We start from the raw sequence: 21,381 nt of genomic DNA, 5'->3' as shown, positions 1-21,381 counted from the left end.
TGGCAATGTATGCGAAATTGCTGTGCAGGGTCCCACGTTCAAAGCTTCCCCATAACTAAGAATCTGTTTGAGGGTCTGTCCTTTGGAATTTTCTTTGACCGAAAACAAAGTATAAGAGTGTATTATTCCAACCCATTGTCGTTGATCTGCTTGTCTAGTCCAGTTTCGTTTGGTGTCAAATTTATTAAAATTCTTCAGTAATTTGATGCAGTACTGGATTGATCCAAAATAAGTCTGTGATTGCAAATGAGCCTTTCAAGTGAGCCATCAACTTTAAGTTTATATTTAAAAATTCACTTGGAACTAACCACGTTCATATCAGCAGTCCTAGGCACTAAAGACCAAGTTTTATTTTGTTCGGACACCTTCATTTCTTCTTGCATAGCAGATAATCAACTTGGGTTAGCTAAAGTTTTTTTCACAGATCGAGATTCACATGGAATAGCAAAAACTGTGAGGATATATCTTGGATTGGGCTTAACAACCCCAACTCCAGAACAGGTAACCTTAGTAGATGTAGGCTGAAGTTAAGACATAATAGTTGGACTAGGCTGAACAAGTGCAGAGGGCTGACTATTAGACAAATTATCATTAGAAGACCCATTTACCAAAACCACAGAATTCAAACCATCTTGTATTTCAGAATGAAGCCCATTTTCAGCAGAAGCTAATGCATTACCCACAACTTGACTTGCTAAACTAGTACCCAGAGGCACATTACCAGGATCAACCGAGTAGCTTGGTCACCATTACTATCAAACCATGATTTATTAATTCTAGAAGTAGAATCCAAACAACCAGAAAACTGATTTGTAGTACCCAATTTGACAGAGTCATCCTTGTAAGCAACCCATCCATCAAAATTACTAACTTGTACAGGTGACGAGGAAGAAACAACAAAATCAGTTGTAGTAGGCTTAATGCAAAAAGACATTCATAAAAAATCACATTTCTTGAAATATATATGTTATTCCCAGATTGACACTGAGAGGGGGGGGTGAATCAGTGTCTTCAAAAATTCACCACAATGTGGTTGGGTCTACCAGACAGTGTACCACCACTCTGCAATCAAGGCACTCCAATATGTGCAACAAAGAAAAATAAGCAAAAACGCAATGCACCAGAGTTTACGTGGTTCGGCCAAATTGTCTACATCCACGGAATAATACCCAACCTAGGGTTTCGTATATTACTCAATACACTCTTAGATATTTTGATTGCTACAACAGTCCAGGAACACCAATCCCTGCTTTAGTCTAAAATGCAATTCAGACAAGGGCACCAACCCCAACCCCCTAGACAAGCTCCAACTTGCTAGGTCACAATGTAAACCAATAATTCAAGTTCCCCAAATTACATTCATGAGCTAGATTCTTCATCACTAAACATAACCTAGAAAATAATAGACAATCACTTGTGAATACGGGTTATCTCAACTTGTGTAAGATGCATGGTAACAATACTTGTTCTCTTTTTTCTCCAACTCTTTTTTTTTTCTCTTTCCAATCTTTTTCAGTTTTCTCTCTTTAAAAAAGCCATACAATCATGTTCCCTTCTTTTCTTCTGTTGCTTCTTTTTTCTTCTCTTTCACTTTCTTTCTTGTTCAGCAAAACAAAAGACTTCTTATTCCCAAGCTTCAGATCTCCATAGCCAACCAACGTCTTCTGGTTCGACCTCCACGCTATTCCCTAGCTCCTCTAAACGTCCACCTCTTTTGCTCTCCTTTTATAGATTAATTTAATTCAGAGTTTGAATCAAACTCAGAGTTCCTATCTGACTTAAACAATGAGTGTTTTAACGTACAAATCGGACTAACTTCGAGATCTCCAATGAACAATCCCACCGTTGGATTTGAAGATCAAAAAGTCGTGAAGCTCTCTTCCAAAAATCAGCTTAATCGGACACTGGATGACCATCCGATGAAGAGGTTGATCAAAACTGGACTCAGAGTTTGAGTCAAACTCAGAGTTCCCATCTGACTTAAACAAGGAGTATTTTGACGTACCAATCATACTAACTTAGAGATCTCCAATGAACAATCCCACCGTTGGATTTGAAGATCAAGAAGTCGTGAAGCTCTCCTCCAAAAATCGGCTCAATCGGACACTGGATGACCATCCGATGAAGAGGTTGAACAAAACTGGACAGAGACCCTCAAAAACGGGATTCTTGAGTTTCCTTTATTTGAATTGGATTCTTTCTCTCGGAACCTTTTTGTATGTTGCTGTACCATATCAAAACCCACTTAAGTTGCCAACAATGACAACACCTTCATTTTAGGCCAATGGAACAACAATATATTTTCCCAGAAGCACGATGGTAGCACCGATAACCTTTGTGCTTGTCACTATAACCCATAAACAAACATTGTAAGGACCTAGGCTCAAATTTATTAGCAGTATAAGGCCTCAAGTAAGGAAAGCATGCTATCCCAAAAACTCGCAAGGAGGAATATGTAGGATCTTGTCTAAAAAGTAGTTTCAAAAGGGTTTGCATATCAAGTACACGGGAAGGCAACTGATATGTCAAATATATTGATGAAAAGAAAGCCTCAACCCAGAAACACAATGGAAATAGAAGCATGATACATCATTGCTAGACCCAGTTCAACTAAGAGTCCATGTTTCCTCACCACTATACTATTCTGGGCAGGAGTCCCTCTATAAGAAATGAGATGAACTATACCATTATCAGCCAAATATTGTTGAAAAGCACCCAAGCTGAACTCACCTCCCCCATCGTACTGAAATACCTTAATAAGAGCATCAAACTGATTCTCAACCATGACTTTAAAACGAAGAAAACAATTGTAAAATTCTGATTTTCTTCAAAGAGGAAATAACGAAGTGTAGTGAGAGCAGTCATCTACAAACAAAGCATAGTACTGAAACTTTTGAACACTAGAGATTGGTGCTTTACCCCACAAGTCACAATGAATTATGTCAAGGGGTTTTACAAATCTAGTGAAAGAACCAACAAAAGGTGATTGTGCACTTTTGCTCATATAACAACTATCACGTACATGTTTGGATTTACAGGTTACAGTAATACATCCTCTAGATTTCAGAAAAGCAATGATACGGGAAAAAGGATGCCCCAACCATTGATGCCAAATGTCTTCAGAAATAGAACAAAAAGGAGAAGAAACAAAGCCTAAGGAACTGAAATAGCATCATCAAAAACATATAAACCATCACTCTTACTCCCCCTTGCCAATATCTCCTGAGTTTGAGCATCCTTGACAGAGAACCCACAATTAGCAAATTCTACTATAAAACCAAGATTAGAGGTTAACTTGGAAACAGAGACCAAGTTCTTTTTAATATCTAGGACAACCAAAACATCTTGTAGAGGAAAAATCGAATTACTAAGAGCCAGATTACCAGAACCCTTATGAGTGATTGAAAGAGATGACGCATTACCAACCATTAATCCAAAGGAACCTTTGAAAGGAAATAAACAAGAAAGCTTACCTAATTCTGAGGTAACATGATCCATTGCTCCTGAATCAAGGAACCAATGATGATCTTGATGGTCATTCAACTGAACAGCTGCTAAAGCCTTTGGTACAAAAGGGGCTTGATACGAATGATCAAACCGAAACCAGCATTTGAGAGCATCCTGCTAAATTTTCTTACAGATTTAACACTTGAGAACAACATCAGACATAGAGGCATAATTTTCTTTTCCGAAAGCCCTTGTTTTTGTTTCCTAAGAAAACCCTCGATTCTACTAGGAGAAAGAACTGCCACTAAACAAACGACCTCCACAGCCAGAACAAACTCCTCCTCTGTATCGAAATCCCCTACGACCATCGTCTTTCCTCACCGTCTAAATAGTGAAAGCAATAGCCGAACTAGGAGCCTCACCAAGAACACCCTTATTTCGCAGTTCATGGCTTTGGAGAAGAGGAATAATTTCAGAATAAGAAGGAACCGGCAGTTTCAGCATGGTCGTTGCAAATGTCTCATAAGAAGACCCCAAATTAGTCAGTAACAAGAAGAAGACCTTACGCTGATCAGCCATAGGTATGACAATTGAAGCTAACTAATAGCATAGAATCTTGAAATTAATCAAGAAATCTGCAAGAGTTTGCGACTCTTTCTTGAGCAAGAAATGAAGACGAGAAAGGATCTCAAATTCCCTAGCCTCAGATACTTGAGAAAAAGAATCTGCTGAGGTTTTCCAAAGATTGAAAGAGGAAGTTGTGCCTACCGCCAACCCAATAACACTGTCAGCAAGAGTTTCTATGATCCAGGCTTTAACAAGCTAATCGGTACGAATCCATGCCTGATAAGAGGGATTTGTAGATTCTTCACCGTCATCGTTAATCAACACACGAATAGGGGCTTGAATCTCTCCATCGATGAACCCAACAACATCTTGACTCTTGATTAGGGTACGAATCCGAATCTCCCAAAGGAGATAATTCTCTGAGTTTAACCGAATCGTGACAAAGTTTGCAACATTCAAAGTGCTAGGGTAAGGAAACATGCAAATCAGAGAAAAACGATGCAGCCATGGGAAAGAGAGAAGTCTATGCTCGGAAGGGATGATACCATATAGAAAAGGGAACACAAAATGTATTCTTATTATTGCGAATGTGAGTTACAAGTATGGTATTTGTAGAAAACTGTAGATCTATACACATGTGACTACACGAGTGACTATACACATATCTTTATACCTAGTTCATCTCTTTTATCCTTGGGTGAAAATGGGCCTCGATGAGGAACTTATGGTGGGGTTTGCCATCAATTTTGAAAGGAATTGAATGGAGGCAGATGATTATAATGGTCACTTGCACTCTGCAAATTTGGAAAATGACTTGCCGCTACAAGGATGGCATTTGCCTCTATTGCCACTCATGGTTGATACTATGGACGATTTACCTTGTGTTGTGGACTGCGCCGTCTGGTTATCATACACATATGGATACTCCAACCAAGGAATATTCCATGCGCCTGAAGCCTCCGGCCTGTTTGATGCTACCGCTGTTGCTTGATGGGATTAGTGTAGGGACTCCTCTATACCTTGGAGTCTAGTCTCAAATATCTAAAGTGCTTGTTGGCTATCACGCCGTGATTCTGCCAGGCCTTGGCACATTGTTCTAAACATCTCTTCAACAAAGATACCATTTGCAACAGAGGCCTCACGAGCTGTTTCATTGTGGCTCACCCTTTCTAATTCGTCTCATGTCAATTCTATTATTTTTTATTCCTTGCCATGCATCTTGTGACTGTCATGGTTGATGTCCCACTGGGCATGGCGAAAGATGTTTGCACATAAATTGGCTATGGTATGCCCTGGCGTGCCAAGGTCAGAAGATGACCTAAAGGGATCTGATGATCAGGCTTATGGATTCTCTCTACCTCGGCATATCGAGAACTTTGATGCTTTTTTAGAGAAAAACAACAATTTCGCGGGGTTCTTTAAGGGCAAATCTGTACCATTTTACGCTACTGCTGCTAAGGAAGAAGAAGAAGAAAAACTAATCTAAAGATTAAAAAATAAGAGAAGAAAGATAAGTGTATTGTTGTCATACTGATTGTTTGTGTTTGCAAATACATTACATCAAGTGTTTATGAAGGAAAAGGATAACCACCCATCCATAACTACCTAAAATTGACCCCATATAAGTTCCAAACAGTTTGGAGAAGAGAAATTTAAAAAAGCAAAAAGTAACTAACATTAACTCCTGCAACTGTTCGTCGTCCCTTGGTTTCGGCCAGCCTAGACATAACTAGGCTCATCTTGGGCTAACGCTGAACCAGTTTCCTTAATCCAGACACTTATTCAGCTCAGTGCGCCTATGAAGCCGGATCATAATGATTGGGCATTTTTCGGGAATTAACACCATGGAACGATGCTTCGATGGTTTCGCTCGGTTCGCCGCCCAATGGCGAATAATCGCCGAGATCTCGGCGGCGAGAAGTTGTTCAGTTCGTTCGGGTCTCTTTCCCTTTCTCTCTTTCTTCTTCTTCTTCTCCGGCAAAACAGATCCGTTTCTCTCTTTCTTTGTCTTCTTCTCCGGCAGAAATAGCAGCGGCTGTTAGCCGGCTACCCATGACTCTAAGAGCAGTAGAAAGAGAAAAAAAAAAGTTTGGAAGTTTGGCCGGAAACGATTTTCCGGCGAAATTTGGAAGTTTCGCCAGAAAATCTTGGGATCGCCGGTTCCAGCGACATATTGTAATATCGGTTTTGACGGCATTTTTATTTCGCCCTCTGGCGAAACCAGCGAATTTCTCCGATATTTAGGCGAAATTCGCCGAAATAGAGTTCCATGATTAACACTCCATTCTGCGACAGTACAAAAATTTGTGGATTCTAACTTTGATTGTTCATTATCATTGTTCACCTGGAAAGGTACAGTATAAATGGGAAAATACAAAGACTAGACAGTGATTAATTTTCAGTTTCATTTTGAACCAAAAGAAAAATAAATAAATTGAGTTTCATTATTTGTGCACCTTCCATAAGCACATTTCTCCCACACACTACGGTATTGTTTTCAGTTTCATTATTTGAGCACCTTTCATACACATGTCTGCCTCACTCGACGGTTGGGAATCCATTGTGTTTCTCCGGTACAGCTGGTGTTGAGCATTGGATTCAACGGGAGAAGAGGTGAGGGTCGGGTAAAGTGTAAAGCTTTGGGCGCTATTATTGGTAGAATAAAACCATAATATTTTTTGTATTGTGAGGGAAAAAGAAAACCCTGATCTAATTTATGCTTATACTGTGCCGCTGCAGAAAGAAGCAGCTCGAGGGTGTACAAATTTCAAGTATGACTATTTTTATTTCCGCAGAACTACGTCCCTAGAACAGCACACTGGTGGCTTCTCAAAAGGTATGGCTGAGGGCACGATCGTATCTTTCGCCAAGAAACTAGCAGTTATAACAGTCGAAGAATACAAGTTTCTGCAGGGAGTAGAAGGACAGGTTGTGTCTCTTCGTGATGAGCTTCAATGGATCAGTTCCTTTCTAAGGGATGCTGCAGTTCAACGAAGTAATTACGAGAGAGTGGACGTATGGGTAAGCCAGATTAGAGACCTTTCTTATGATGCTGAAGATGTTCTTGACCTCTTTATCCATAAGGTAAAGCGGCTAAGGGAAAGAAGTTGGTTAAGATTCATGCCCGAGTGGCTCAATTGTCCAGGCCCACCTGTTACTCTTCACAATTTGGGGAACCAGATCAGCAGCATCAACTCAAGGATTGGCAACATCTCAGCTTACAAATCAAGGTATGCCATTGATAAACTAAACGAAAAAGATTCTCTGGGTAAAGATGTGACATTCAATAGGAGTAAGGCTCCATCTATGGAGGAAGAAGTCATGTTTGGCTTCAAAGATCAATTAGAAGAGGTGAAAAGAATGCTGTCGATTGAACAGAAAGGAGATGATGCTTCAAAACTGCATGTTGTTTCAATTGTTGGGATGGCTGGTACAGGTAAGTCAACCCTTGCTTACAAGGTCTACAAGGACATTAAAAATCAATTTGATTCGTGTGCTTGGGTATATGTTTCCCAAGAGTTTGAATCACATCGGGTCTTGCAGCTCATCAAGGAACAAAATTCCAAGGATACAGATTATGGGAAATTATTAGTGGTGTTTGATGATGTGTGGAGAGAAAAAGATTGGGATTCAATATACAAATGTCTCCTACAACAAATCTGCATCGACCGGAAAGAAAGCAGAGTTCTAATTACTTCTCGTTTTGATTCTGTAGCCAACCGTGCCAACTCAGATACCCACAAGATAAAAGAATTAGAGGAGAAGGAGAGTTTAGATCTCCTGAGATGGAAGGTTTTCCATGATCAAGACTTCCCAAAAGGATTGGAGAAAATAGCAAAGCAAATTATAGACAAATGCAACCGCTTACCTCTTGCAATTGTTGTGATGGGCGGTCTCTTGTCAACAAAGCAAAGAACAATTGATGTATGGACTAAAGTAGTAAAAAATGCAAAGTGGCAGCTACTACAAGGATCTACAGAATGCTTTGAGGTATTAGATTTGAGTTATGAAAATCTACCTAATCACTTAAAACCTTGCTTTCTATATTTTGGCCTTTTCCCTGAAGATTGTCCAATCAATTGTGAAACCTTGATTCAATTATGGATTGCTGAGGGTTTCATCGAAGAGAAGGGAGAAGAATCAATGGAGGATGTTGCAGAGGATTGCCTTGAAGATTTAATCCAGAGGAATGTGATTCAGGTAGACAAAAGGAGATCCAATGGAAGTCTTGCAACTTGTAAAATCCATGATCTGTGGAGGGAATACGCAATCTCAAAAGGACGACATGACAAATTTCTTGAGGTTTTGGGGAACAAACGTTTGCCTAACCGTTGCATCATGTCACGTAGACTTGGCATTTATTCAACTGGTGGTGTAGATGCAGAGCGTGAAGGTACTGCAATGCCAGATGGCTCATCTTTAAATAATCCTCGTTCGATTTTGTGCTTCACCAATTTGAGAAATAAACAATTGGAGAAGACTTCTTTCTACGAAGACTTTACATATCTTAGAGTGTTGGATCTACAAGGGGCTGCAGAAATGGAGAGCATACCTGATGCAATAGGAAAACTAGTCCTACTTAAGTACTTGAATCTACATAACACTCAAGTTAGGAGACTTCCATCTTCAATACGTAAGCTCCAAAGTCTACAAACTCTTGATATATCTGAAACTCAAATCGTTGGCATACCTCTGTTAGTATGGGAATTGGAAGAGCTGAGACATTTTTATGCTAATCTTAAAGAATTACATTCTCTTATGGATCCTGAGTTTATTAGAACAAGATCATGTTGTGATCTCCTGGGGAAGATTTGTTGTGATCTAGAGATAATTTGTGACAATTTTTGTTATGATCCTCTGGGAATGATCTACGATGATTTTAGTTGTTATAGCTCTCCACAAATCGGGCGATTAACAAATCTTCAGACACTATCTACAAGAGGAGGCAATTGGATCAACAAGGACTTTTTTCGATTGGTCGATCTTAGAAAACTAAAGATCACTGGAGTGAATATTGAACTTTATGGAGGAGCATTAACGGAATCAATTCTGAAATTTATTTACCTGAGGGAGTTGGAGATTGAGTGGAACAATGGAAAACTAAAATTTAAAGGTTCACTTTCCCAGCATATTCACCTCTACAAAATGCAGTTATCGGGACCTATGCAAGAAATATCAAATGTTGGTGAGGTTTTCCCACCATTCCCACCAAATCTTATTGAATTAGAGTTATCCAACACAGAATTAAAGCCCGGTGGCGACTTCATGAGAGTCCTTGCAAAATTGGAAAACTTACAAATCCTTCATCTGCGAACACGTTCTCTGGTGGAAGACCATATGGTTTTTCCTAAGGATGGGTTTCCCAAGCTTACAAAACTAGATCTAGAATTGTTATCTGACTTGAAAGGATGGACTATGGAGAATGAATCTTTGCCCAAGCTCAAGGTTCTAAATCTTAAAAGTTTAGATAACTTAAGGAAGTTGCCAGATGGATTTGATCAAGTCATCAGCAAACTTCAGAAGCTCAAATTACTCGCCATGCCATCAGAATTCTCAGAAAGTGTAGAAAGATATAAGTCTGGAGATGTAAACATTGAGATCATTGTTGGCTAGCTCAATCTGCAAAGGGACTGTACTATTATGACATGGTGAGTTCACATTCTTTTTATGATTTATACTTCCAACTTTCTGTTTGACTTTCTTTTTATCAGTGTGGAAAAGAACTTTTGAGAGACGTTCTTAATATTACAATTCTGTAAAAGTTTTGGTGTTATTAGGTGGAGAATTACTTCGAGAGGCTTGCAGCATCTACTAAGGAATGAAGGTAATTTGTTTTCATGTCTCTCACCATTATGGAAATTTTCCAAGGTTAGTAACATAACTTTTGTACTAATTATGCAGGAATTGATGAACTTCCAGCTTCAAATATGGGAAGATATTGGAATTTCTTTTCCCCTTTGACTGTAGAACCTTCAAAATAAAGCCTAATGTCATTCAAACATCCATTTTTATTTGTAATAGTCTCTTCCCCTCTTCCTCTCTGATCATGTATGTCCGTTCGTCCATGTCTGTTGTACCACTATGAGAGTTTGCATACCAATTCAGTGATTTTTCCTTGACTTTGTTTCTGTTAGTTTACATTGTTTCTTAAACATTAGTTTTATGACATATGCATAGGCTTATTTTGGTTTACTGTAGGATTATATGCATTGTGAGACTCTTGGTATTGGTTTAGAGAGACAAATTGTGCATTGAAACCAAGGAGTAAGATTTCCTTTATCTATCTATAAAAGTATAATAATTCTTCATGATGTGGGTGATGTCTTCGGTGTTTCATGTGCTTAATTAATTGTTTATGGCCATTCTTCCCACTGCTGCCGTCTGAATCACTTTCAGTATGAGTCTCTCTATCATGCTTTCTGCTTTTCTTTTGGTTCGTTGAATGTTGATATCGATATCACTATCAGTATCACTCTCTGCATCAAGCCTTGAGTTTTTCTTGAGTTCAATTGAATATTTTCCCCTATACTTCCAACTACTGGTATCAAGAATCACTTCACGCTCACCTCCCTTGCTATGTTTCTGATGTTTGTGTTCTATCCTATTTCAATGTTTTTCCCTACTTTCTGAATCAGAAGAATGAGCATCATAAACTCTTCTTTAGCCTTCCCCTCTCTCTATGCATTAAATCATCCAATTGCTCCCCCCCCCTTCCTATATGCTTTCTATTTCCATGCAGCCTTTAACCCTTCTCTGGTGCATCCTTGTTAGCTTTAGAATCAATCTTCTTCAAGTTGTAATTATCCCCCTTCCCATTCTATATCTATCCCACTGATTTATTGTGAATTCTGTTGTAACTTAAGTAGTTTTACTTGAAAATTCAAAAAAATTCCATTTTGCTAGAGGTTGAGTCTTTTCCTAAAAGGCACCTAAATGGCCAATGGATGCATCTTTTGGAAGGCAAGTTTGGTGGCTAACAAACATGTCGTAAGGGAAGAGATATATCCTTTGGAGACAACCTTCAATGGTGTCTCTTGCTCTCCTATATAAAGGTGGGAGGGGTTTTCTATTCTTGCGCAAATATTTTTGAGTAGCATTGGTTTTCTTTAATTATGTCATAGAAAATGGATTGGTGAACGTAACTTTACAGATCCCTTAGTCCATCAAATATGGAGTGCACCGTCTATGATGGAGGGGTTGAGGGGTGAATACGCATTTAGGACCTGTGTGCATTATTCGGGGTGTTTAAATACCTTAAAGAAAGTGCCGGCCATTATCGACACGTTTCAACTCCGCCGATTTTACGTGTATCACTAGATGGATACACGTGACTATGCTTTTGACAAGGAGATCATGCATGCCATTAGAAATACGATAAGTTTAACCAACGGGGGTTGGTCCAAGTGGTAAGCAAGTTGATCCGCTTAAGCAATGTTCCGGTATCGAGACTTTACAGATGCAAAATACGTGTTAGATTCTGAGCAATCTGGTATTTGGGCTTCCCACTTTTATTCGAATCTGATTCTACCGTGTAGAACTCGATGGTCATATTCTCATTTGGCATCACAATTGTGAGGCAGCAATTTGAAGATCTTAATTTCCTAATCTGTTATTATCCTGCAAACATTCACTGTCTTTCTAGAAAAAGGAAGTGATAATCTGATTCTCTTCGAAGTCTTATATCTTGAACTTCAAGAGTTTCAGTATATGTTAGATCCTCCGAGAGAATCTGATATGTTGGAGTGGTCTACTGTGAAAGTTGGCACTGTAGCCCTTCCTCTTCTTTTAGACTTTCTTCGGTTTTCCCTGTTTATAAGAAGTGACTGAGAGAGATAGAATAGCATATATAATTTTCTGTTTCTGCTTTCTCCTCATGGGTTCTCTTCATCTTTTCCATCTGAAGACCGATATGGGTATTTCTTGTCCATCTACCTTGTACTATTTTGTCTAGATCTAAGAGATGGTTTGGCAATTCTTAGATCTGCAGTGATTGACCTATCAGTTGTAGTTATTGTACTTCTCGCAATAACTAGATATTCTTAGTTATGTGTTTCTATCATCACCATGTGTATCATTAATTTTTGGTTTCGAAGGCGACATACCAAGAGTTTTCATTTGTCGTCACTCTGTTTTCTTTTAACACCAAATTCCCTCAGGTTGGTTCATTGAGAATTGGATGCTTTACTTAGTATCAGTAAAGGTTTTGGATGTGTTGCATGTATTAACTATTAACATGTTTTCCTTAATGCAATGTAGAACTAGTTCATTAAGAATTCCTTCCCCCGATCCCTTCTGGTAACAATGGTTTGTTGGTTGGTGATAGTGCTTGTTTAGTTTCTTTGATGCATGCTTTGGAGTTTCTAGTCAAACATACATCACAAATAGTAAGGAATAACTTACATTCCATGCTTTATATTTAATCACCTCTGGGATCCCAATTCTAGGGGGAACGATTCATTCCTGATCAGAAAAGAATTTATATAAAACCAGAAAATATGCATATCTTGATAACGGCTGTATACTTACAGGAGAACAGAGAAGAGAGTGAGGAGGAGCTAGAGGAGGTGAATACGAAACTTTCAACTGGGTTTGGATTCAACTATTACCAGGGACTACGTCTGTAAATTTAAAAACTCTAAAACCCTTAAAAATGCAAAAAGAGATTTATATTTATATATAATACTTTTTAGTTTTTAATATGGACCATTAAATGTAAGATTGATGACATGGATGAATCTCAACCGTGAGCTGCTGCCAGCAGTAGCAGCTGCAAATAAAAATCCTATAGTGGAATTATACCCTACAAACAAAGCATAAGGTAGATTGAATATCTAGAGCATAGTCTAAAACTATTACAATTAAAAGCAAAAGTCTAGAAGAATAAAGAGTAAACTAATCAAATTCTTCCATAGGCTCTTCGTCTTCTTTAGTCTTCATCTTCTTTGCCTTAGGATTGTTCTCTTGTAACTTCGGGTCATCTCCAAACTCATGATCCCACCTGTGAATAAGACGATGCTTGCTACTGTCAATAGGAGCCATCAGTGTGGTTCACATCGGTGTACCGATCGCACCACTGGTCATAATCTTCTCCAACGACATCCGTAGCTGTACCATGTAGGGAAAGGTCCTCCGTACTGGAACACGGGTTCTCTTCCGTTCTCGCAAAGGCATCTAAAAACATATCCCCCGAAGGGTAAGCTCAAAAGAACTTAGCAAGTAATTCAATCACAATAGACATCTAAAAGCAATTCAAGGCAAACATAAATGCAATGACATGAGACAATGAATGTAAGTATGCTTCTAACTCTATATATGCTGATCTCTATTGGCCAACATGAATTAAGATAAATCACCATACTCCTCTAGGTAGGTCTCAAATCACTCTTCCCTCTACCTTCCTCGTCTTTTGGGTTATCCGCAGTAATTGGGTCAAAGCATCCATCCCGGAATTTTATAGATGGGGCTTAAGTCAACACTATCGTTCACCACCATTGGTATGAGTATTAGCGTGTGCCATGGTTAATCTTAGCCCAATGCAAGTCATCTACTGAGTCACATCTACTTTAGGGTTAGATATGTCCATTCGTAGCTTTCCGCGATCCTTTCTGGTATCTTTCCCCCTAGAATCATCGTCTCATTCATGGCTACGTAGACTCTTAACCCTATTGGTCATCCTCACATAGTAAACGGGAAGCTCTTGTGTCCTCTTATGCTTCTCGCAATCTCAAGCGTCACGAGCCCAAGTCTACTACATGCAACCCTACCAATGAATGGCCCCCATAATGTGATTCATGTCCTCTCACGGGTAGGTTACCAGTCTTGAGTAAAGCCCACAAATCCCCATTTCTGCCACGAGTCACTCAATCTCAATTCCCTTTTCGATAGGGTCAAATATGACAAGGTTTTCCCTAGCCAAACACTTCTAGACCAATCCTAGGTATGTCAACCAGTAGTTAGGGAAAGTGCCAAGGGACACCATAGGAATGCGTCCCATACCTCGTCCACTAGTGTCCAATGACAGAAACGCCAAAAGGACATCCCCCATTCCACAACCACAACCTAGGCAAACACATCACATCATGATTCCATACATACCACAATATGATACAATACATGATCACATCATTCATAATCAATAACACTATGTAAATCAAATCATGAATAGTCTATGATAATTACAGAAGTAATACAATGTAAAGAAAGTAAAACTACAATAGCTAACTCATGCATTCAAGTCATAACATACCAAGCATGTAAATATGCATATTCTGAGTGAACGTACTCACCTTGTATCCGACTTCGTAACCTTCAAGTAAGAGAGTAGAGAGCAAGTCCAAAACCACATAAACAACCTTAAACAAACATGTATAAAGTATAAGGAACAAACTCTAAAGATCGAAGACGAAACGGAGACAACCGGAGCAAAGTTGCTATCTGCAACACCCTTGGTTGATGGTATCCACCAAATAGGATCGACCAAGCATTATGATCTTGGGCTCTGATACCACTCTGTCACATCCACCCAGCCGGTATCCTATCTGGCATACCCGGGATGTGATCCACAGCCCGAAAGATCCAGATCGAGCGGCCATGCCTCCCACATACACGATAACATAATCATGAACAATATAATCAATGTATAAAGTAAGCAATAAATAGATCAAATGAATAAGAAAAGATAATTAATCAGAGTGCAGAATTATCAAGTATCAACTTCACATAAAGGTAATCTCAAAGAGAAAAAGTGATCAGAAGTCACTCCTTCAACAATAGCGGAAAAGTGGTCAATTAAACTTAATTACAATCTGTGTCAAGGGTAAATCCATAAGATTAGAGGGAAAATATCCAAATGATTAGAGTCATCTAAGGAAATTGGGCCTATGCAAAGGTTTCTTCTATCCTAATGATTACTTCTTCATAAGTGTGGATGAAGTGAACCCAACGTGGCCACTCCCTCACTATGGTGGGGCTAACCCTGGTACGAACCATAATCCTCCTCGGCACAGCAATCCTGACTCTCAACGTAGCCATCATCCGAAGGGTAGTATGCGGGATCATAGCTCGGGTCGTAGAGTGCGCCATCAGAGTCTTCTATACCTGCAGGATAATCTAACAAATTGCACGAAAGGAATGAGTTCAAAAGAACTCAGCAAGGCAAGTCGTTTCATATACACAGTTCATTCGATACAAGTCAAAATATAATGCAATATGATATGAGACAATGATGATATAAGATTCTAACCCTAAGTATGCTAGTCTCTAAGGTAGACATGCTTTAAGCCATAGCACCATACTTCTTTGGGTCGTCTGTCACTCCCCCTCAATCATAAGATATCTTGGGTCTGCCGTGGTAATTGGGTAAAGTCCTCATCAAACCATGGTTGGGGATTTAGTCACCACTCTCTCACATCACCATTGGTATAAGTATTGGCGCATGTCGCGGCGAAGCCTAGCCCAATGCAAGTCATCTACTCAGTAGTATCATGTCAGATCCGGATACTTTCCCTATGGCACCGACCAACTCGGTTCCGTATCCTTCACATTAGAATCAACGTATCCTATGGCACCGACCAACTCGGTTCCGTATCCTTCACATTAGAATCAACGTATCCTATGGCACCGACCAACTCGGACTACGGACTCATCAACCCTATTGGTCATCCACAAATGGTACATGGGAAGCTCTCACGTCCTCTCACGGGTTGGTTACCGGTCTTGGGCGCCCATGAGCCCAGGTCAATCCATTTGCAACCCTACCAATAAATGGCCCCTTTCGGGTATCCGCGGTATGGTTTAAGTCCTCTCACGGAGTGGATACTGGTCTTGAGCGCCCATCAACCATACTCTACCACGGGTCGTTCGGTCTCAATACCCTTCCGATTCGGGTCTGATACAACAAGGATAACCCTAACCATACATCTAGACAATCCTATGCATGTCATCCAACAACCCGGGAAAGTGTCGATGGACACCTTCAGAGAATATCCCATACTACTCCCTCCGATGTCCAAGGACAGAAATGTCAGAAGGACACTTCTCAATCCCAAGTCATACGTAGTCAATCACAAGCTCAATCTCATCATATCATACTTAATCAATGATTCATTATATAATCAAGGCATATCATAACATGATTGATCATATATAAAATCATAAAGTATAATTGAACATGATATTCTAAATGATGTGTAACATAATACTACTGATAAGAAAGCATATAATAGTCATGTATGGTAAAGGAATACACATAGGAACATAACCATTAAGTTCTCAAAATATAAGCATGTTGACATAATTAACATACTTGAGTTAACGACCGTCCTTACCTTAATCGAGTTGTAAATAAATTCAATGATCACCAAGAATGGTCCCAAAAATCAGTGTTGGTACTCTAGACAACATACAAGTAACATCAGAGAAGAAAACAATCGAATCGGAGGTCAAACGAATCAATTCGGCTGAGTACAGGGGTGTTACCATCTCTTGGTCGACTGAAAGTCGACCAAGCCAGTCGACCAAGAGATGGTAACACCCCTGTACTCAGTCAACCAAGACTTGTTAACCAGGGGCAGAAATTAAGACTTGGTCCGAAATTGACCTTCTGGTGCTCCGATCGACACAAAATTTGGAGGGCATGTTTATAACAGTAAGAGAATACTACACACTAAATTTCATGACGATCCAACGGTCCAATAAAAAATACGCAATTCGAAATCTTATGTTTTATATGATAATTATCAAGAATCAAATTGGAATTTGTTGAAATTGTAAAGAATGATGGGAATCAATCAAGTGATGTTAAGAATCAAGTTAGAATCATAACTTCATAATAATATAGGCTTAACATGCATCTACATATCAGTTTTGAATCAAAAATAGGTTGAATTGAAAAGAATCAAAGTAATGCAAGTAATCTTAATGGAATCATAACATAGCAAGAATGGGGGGATTATCATGGATTGAAAGGGGGAAACTCATGGTTAAGTGTTTGCAAGGTTGCAGCACTTCAACCATGGTCTCAAGATCATAAATTGATAGAAATGAATAGATTAGAAGAAGAATAGAAGGAATCATACCTTAAGTTGATGATTAATGTATAATACTAATGATTGGAGTCAAAGATCTTCCCAAACATCAAGAAAAAGCCCAAGAGAGTGTCCAACCTCAAGCTCTGGAGTGCCAATGATTAGTTTAGGTCCTCATTCACGAGTTCCAAAAGGGTAGGGGCAAAATGGGAAGTGATTTTGTGAAAATTCAAATTCCATTACTGTTGGTCGACTGGCTGGTCGACTGTTAGTCGACCAAGGCATGACAGAAACTTCAGGAGTGGATTTGGAATGTTAGACAGATCCGAATTGAGTTGGGTTTTCTTCTACAAGTCAATCAACAAGTCTAGTTTCAAGAAATACCTTCGGATTGATCATGGAGTTCCAATAAGTGCTTTAACTAATTCAATCTTCATCGATGCGCAGATTTTTGCTCAACATTGACAATGTGCTCAAGTAAGGGGCATCATTGTTAATGTCCATAGGCTCTGAATCAAGCATCGAATCATCAACTAAGAGGGCCCACAAGTCTCTTCTACCACCACTTCGGGTCTTCGGACCTGCAACAGTATAAAATCCGGGCTGGGTCAGGGTTAGGATAAGGCAATTTTACATTCTCCCCCCCTTAAAAGAAATTTCGTCCTCGAAATTGAAAGCGTACCTGTGCTGTCAAAAAGATGAGGAAACTTCTCTCTCATGTCTTCTTCTTTCTCCCATGAGGCTTCTTCCGGGGTGGTTCTTCCACCGAATCTTCACCAAAGGAATGGTGCGATTCCGCAGCTGCTTGTCCTTTTTATCTAGGATTTCGGCTGGTCCTTCATCGTAAGAAAGAACGGCACTAAGTCCTTCAAGTGCTTGTTGTAGTATGTGTTCGGGTTCTCTATGTACTTTTGAAGCATCGAAACATGGAACACATTGTGAACGCCAGCAAGAGATGGGGGCAAGGCCAAGCGATAAGCAATAGGTCCAACCTTCTCCAAGATCTCATAAGGTCCATTGAAGCGAGGGCTAAGCTTTCCTTTCATATTGAATCTCATCACCCCTTTCATAGGTGACACTTTAAGGAAAACTTTTTCTCCAATTGGAAACTCCAAATCGGTCCTTCTCTTGTCGGCATAAGATTTCTGTCTTGACTGGGCAGACTTAATCCTTTCTCTAATCATGTCGACCATCGCACTTATAGCTTCAATCATTTCCGGACCTAAGACTTTTCTTTCACCCGTCTCAGTCCAATACAAGGGTGTCCTACAAATGTTACCGTACAAAGCTTTAAATGGAGCCATGCCTATTGTTGCTTGATAACTGTTGTTATAGGCAAACTCAACTAAAGCTAAGTGTTCATCCCAATTTCCACCCATGTCCACAACACAGGATCTAAGCATATCCTCCAAGATTTGAATTGTCCGCTCAGATTGTCCATCAGACTGTGGATGATGGGCTGTACTCAGATTTAATTGGGTTCCCAAGGCATTCTGTAAACCATTCCAAAACCTTGAGGTGAACTTAGGATCACGGTCAGAAACAATACTCAGAGGCACTCCGTGTGGACGAACCACATTGTCCACATAAAGCCTAGCTAGCTTGTCCAAAGTGTAAGTGATCTTCATAGGAATGAAATGGGTTGATTTAGTCAACCTATCAACAATCACCCACACAGTGTCATTTCCCTTACTTGTCCGCGGCAAGCTAGTCAGGAAGTCCATGGAGATATCTTCCCACTTCCAGCTAGGAATAGGAGGGGCTGAAGCAATCTGGACGGAGGTTGACGAACGACTTTCACATGTTGACAAGTCTCACACTTGGCAACAAAATCTTCAACATTCGCTTTCAAACCATTCCACCAAAAATGTTCCCTTAAGTCCTTGTACATTTTGGTACATCCAAGGTGCATTGTAAAGATCAACTAGTGTGCCTCTTTCAATATTTCATTCTTGATTTCATCAACAAGCAGCACACAGAGTCTACCTCTAAACAGTAAGATACCATCTAAAGATGTACTAAAAGCAAGGTCCATTTCTGAATTCGTGGCAATCTTCTCAATCTTCTCTTTCAACTCAAGATCAGAACTTTGCAAAGCAACAATTCGGTCTCTAAGGGTGGATCTTGCCGTCATGGCATAAAGAATACAATCCGAACCCTCAGGAACCACTTCTAAACCAAATCTTTCCATCGATGACAACAAGGTCTGACTCAAAGCACACAAGTTCAAATCCTTCCTTTGACCTTTCCTACTAAGAGCATCCACAACTACATTTGCTTTACCTGGGTGATATTGGATGTCACAATCATAGTCAGAAACCAACTCCAACCATCTTCTTTGTCTCATATTCAGCTCTTTCTGGGTGAAGAAGTATTTCAAACTCTTGTGATCTGTGAAAATAGCGATCTTCTAACTATACAGGTAATGTCTCCAAATCTTTAAAGCAAAAACAACGGCGGCCAGCTCCAAGTCATGAGTGGGATAATTCTGCTCATAATCATTCAATTGTCGAGAGGCATAAGCCACAACCTTGCCGTGTTGCATCAACACGCAACCCAAACCGATCTTGGAAGCATCAGTGTAGACTGTCAACCCACTGGAACTATCAGGTATAGTTAAGACCGGGGTGCTTGTCAATCTTACTTTCAGCTCTTCAAAATTCTTCTCGCAAGCTTCGGTCCAAACAAACTTCTCTTCTTTTCTAGTTAGCTTAGTCATAGGGGCAGCCAACCTAGAAAAATTCTCAATAAATCTCCGATAGTATCTTGCCAATCCAAGGAAACCTCTTATCTCAGTCACGGTCTTCGGTCTTTCCCAATCGGTAATGGTTTGTACTTTTTTCCGGGTCAACATGAATACCTTCGGCTGAAACAACATGTCCAAGAAACACTACCCTTGAGAGCCAAAAGTCACACTTGCTAAACTTATCATAGAGTTTCTTTTCTCTCAACGTTTGCAATGTGAAGTTCAGGTGCTTCACATGCTCTTCCTCGTTCTTCAAGTAAATCAAGATGTCATCAATGAAAAAGATTATAAACTTATCGAGCACATCGTGAAATACCCGGTTCATGAGGTCCATGAACACGGCATGAGCATTGGTTAAACCAAAAGGCATAACTTTAAATTCATAATGTACATACCTTGTTCTGAACGCCGTCTTAAAAATATCACTTGACTTCACTTTCAACTAATGATACCCAGACCTTAAGTCAATCTTCGAGAACACAGCTGCGCCTTTCAACTGATCAAACAGATCATCAATCCGAGGCAGCGGGTATCTATTCTGGATCGTCAACTTGTTCAACTCCTAGTAGTCAATGCATAGGCGCATACTACCATCTTTCTTCTTAACGAACAAGACCGGAGCTCCCCAGGGCGACACACTTGGCTGCACAACTCTATCCAGGAGTTCATTCAGCTATGTTTGCAACTCCTCTAGCTCGGTAGGCACCATCCTATATGAAGCCTTAGACACCAGAGACGCTCCAGGAATCAAGTCTATGGAGAACTCAACCTCTCTATCAGGGGGTAGTCCTGATCGATCATCTGGAAACACATCAGCAAAGTTACAAGCAACACTGACATCTTCAAGTCTCTTCCTTTCTTTGACCTTGCTTCAGATGAAGCACCTTCCAGCAAAGTGTGGACTTGCATTAAAGCGGTCAAAGTCTTCTTGCTCACTCTTCCCTTCTTTCCTTGGAACTCGAAAACTGAATTCCCTTCCAATTGAAACTGAATCTTCTTCAAAGAGCACAAGATCACATCGTTGTAGGATGTCAACCAATCAATTCCCAAGATGACGTCGAAATCCCTCATATCAAACAACACTAGATTTGCCTTCAAGTTCAAACCACAAACAAAAACATGACATCCCTCTAACACTTTATCTAGTTTAACAGCAGACCCAACAGGGGTACAAATTGACAAACAACTAGATAAACATCTGGGGGTTAGGTTAGTCTTCACAGCAAAAGTAGATGAAATGAAAGAATGGGATGCACCCGTATCAAACAACACAAATGCCGGAAAAGAAGCAACTAACAATGTACCTGTTACAACTTCATGGCAAGGGTCCTGCTCAGTACCGGAGATGCTAAATACTCTGCCAGAAGGAGGGGCAAGGGCAGAAACAGGAGCGGGAGCACCTCTCATGGTAGGAGCAGAAACACCAGGTAAGGCAGACTTTTTTGGACACAAGCGAGCAAAATGTCCGGGCTTCTTGCAAAGGAAACACAAAAGGTCTCTCTGTCCCACAAAAGTGGCTACCAAAGCGGGTCTTTGAAAAGCAGGCCGAGGGTGAAACCATACCGGCCGAGAAGGCTGCACAAATCCCGTAGGTCG

At 40.0% G+C, this 21,381-nt stretch overlaps 1 protein-coding gene across 2 annotated transcripts in view; it reads left to right on the top strand.

Moving 5' to 3' along the window:
* Positions 1–10,224, top strand: part of LOC149006057 (toMV resistance protein Tm-2(GCR236)-like) — a 63,859-nt gene extending 53,635 nt beyond the window's left edge. Inside the window, exons 3-5 of one of the 2 annotated variants that reach the window (XM_089135630.1) lie at positions 6,754–9,662; positions 9,792–9,838; positions 9,916–10,224. In XM_089135630.1, coding sequence (XP_088991756.1) covers positions 6,853–9,627 — 2,775 coding nt within the window. In that variant the 5' untranslated portion in view covers positions 6,754–6,852 and the 3' untranslated portion in view covers positions 9,628–9,662; positions 9,792–9,838; positions 9,916–10,224. Of the gene's footprint in view, positions 1–6,753; positions 9,663–9,776; positions 9,839–9,915 lie in introns of both variants that reach the window. The other variant, XM_089135629.1, reaches the window with a different exon arrangement.
* Positions 10,225–21,381: the final 11,157 nt, after the last annotated feature.

Source organism: Hakea prostrata, chromosome 9 (genome assembly GCF_041222555.1).
Source record: "Hakea prostrata isolate BN-2017 chromosome 9, UWA_Hpros_2, whole genome shotgun sequence".
Lineage (NCBI taxonomy): Eukaryota > Viridiplantae > Streptophyta > Magnoliopsida > Proteales > Proteaceae > Hakea > Hakea prostrata.
The sequence above is the reverse complement of the archived record's forward strand: the minus strand, read 5'-3'. Positions and strand labels throughout refer to the sequence as shown.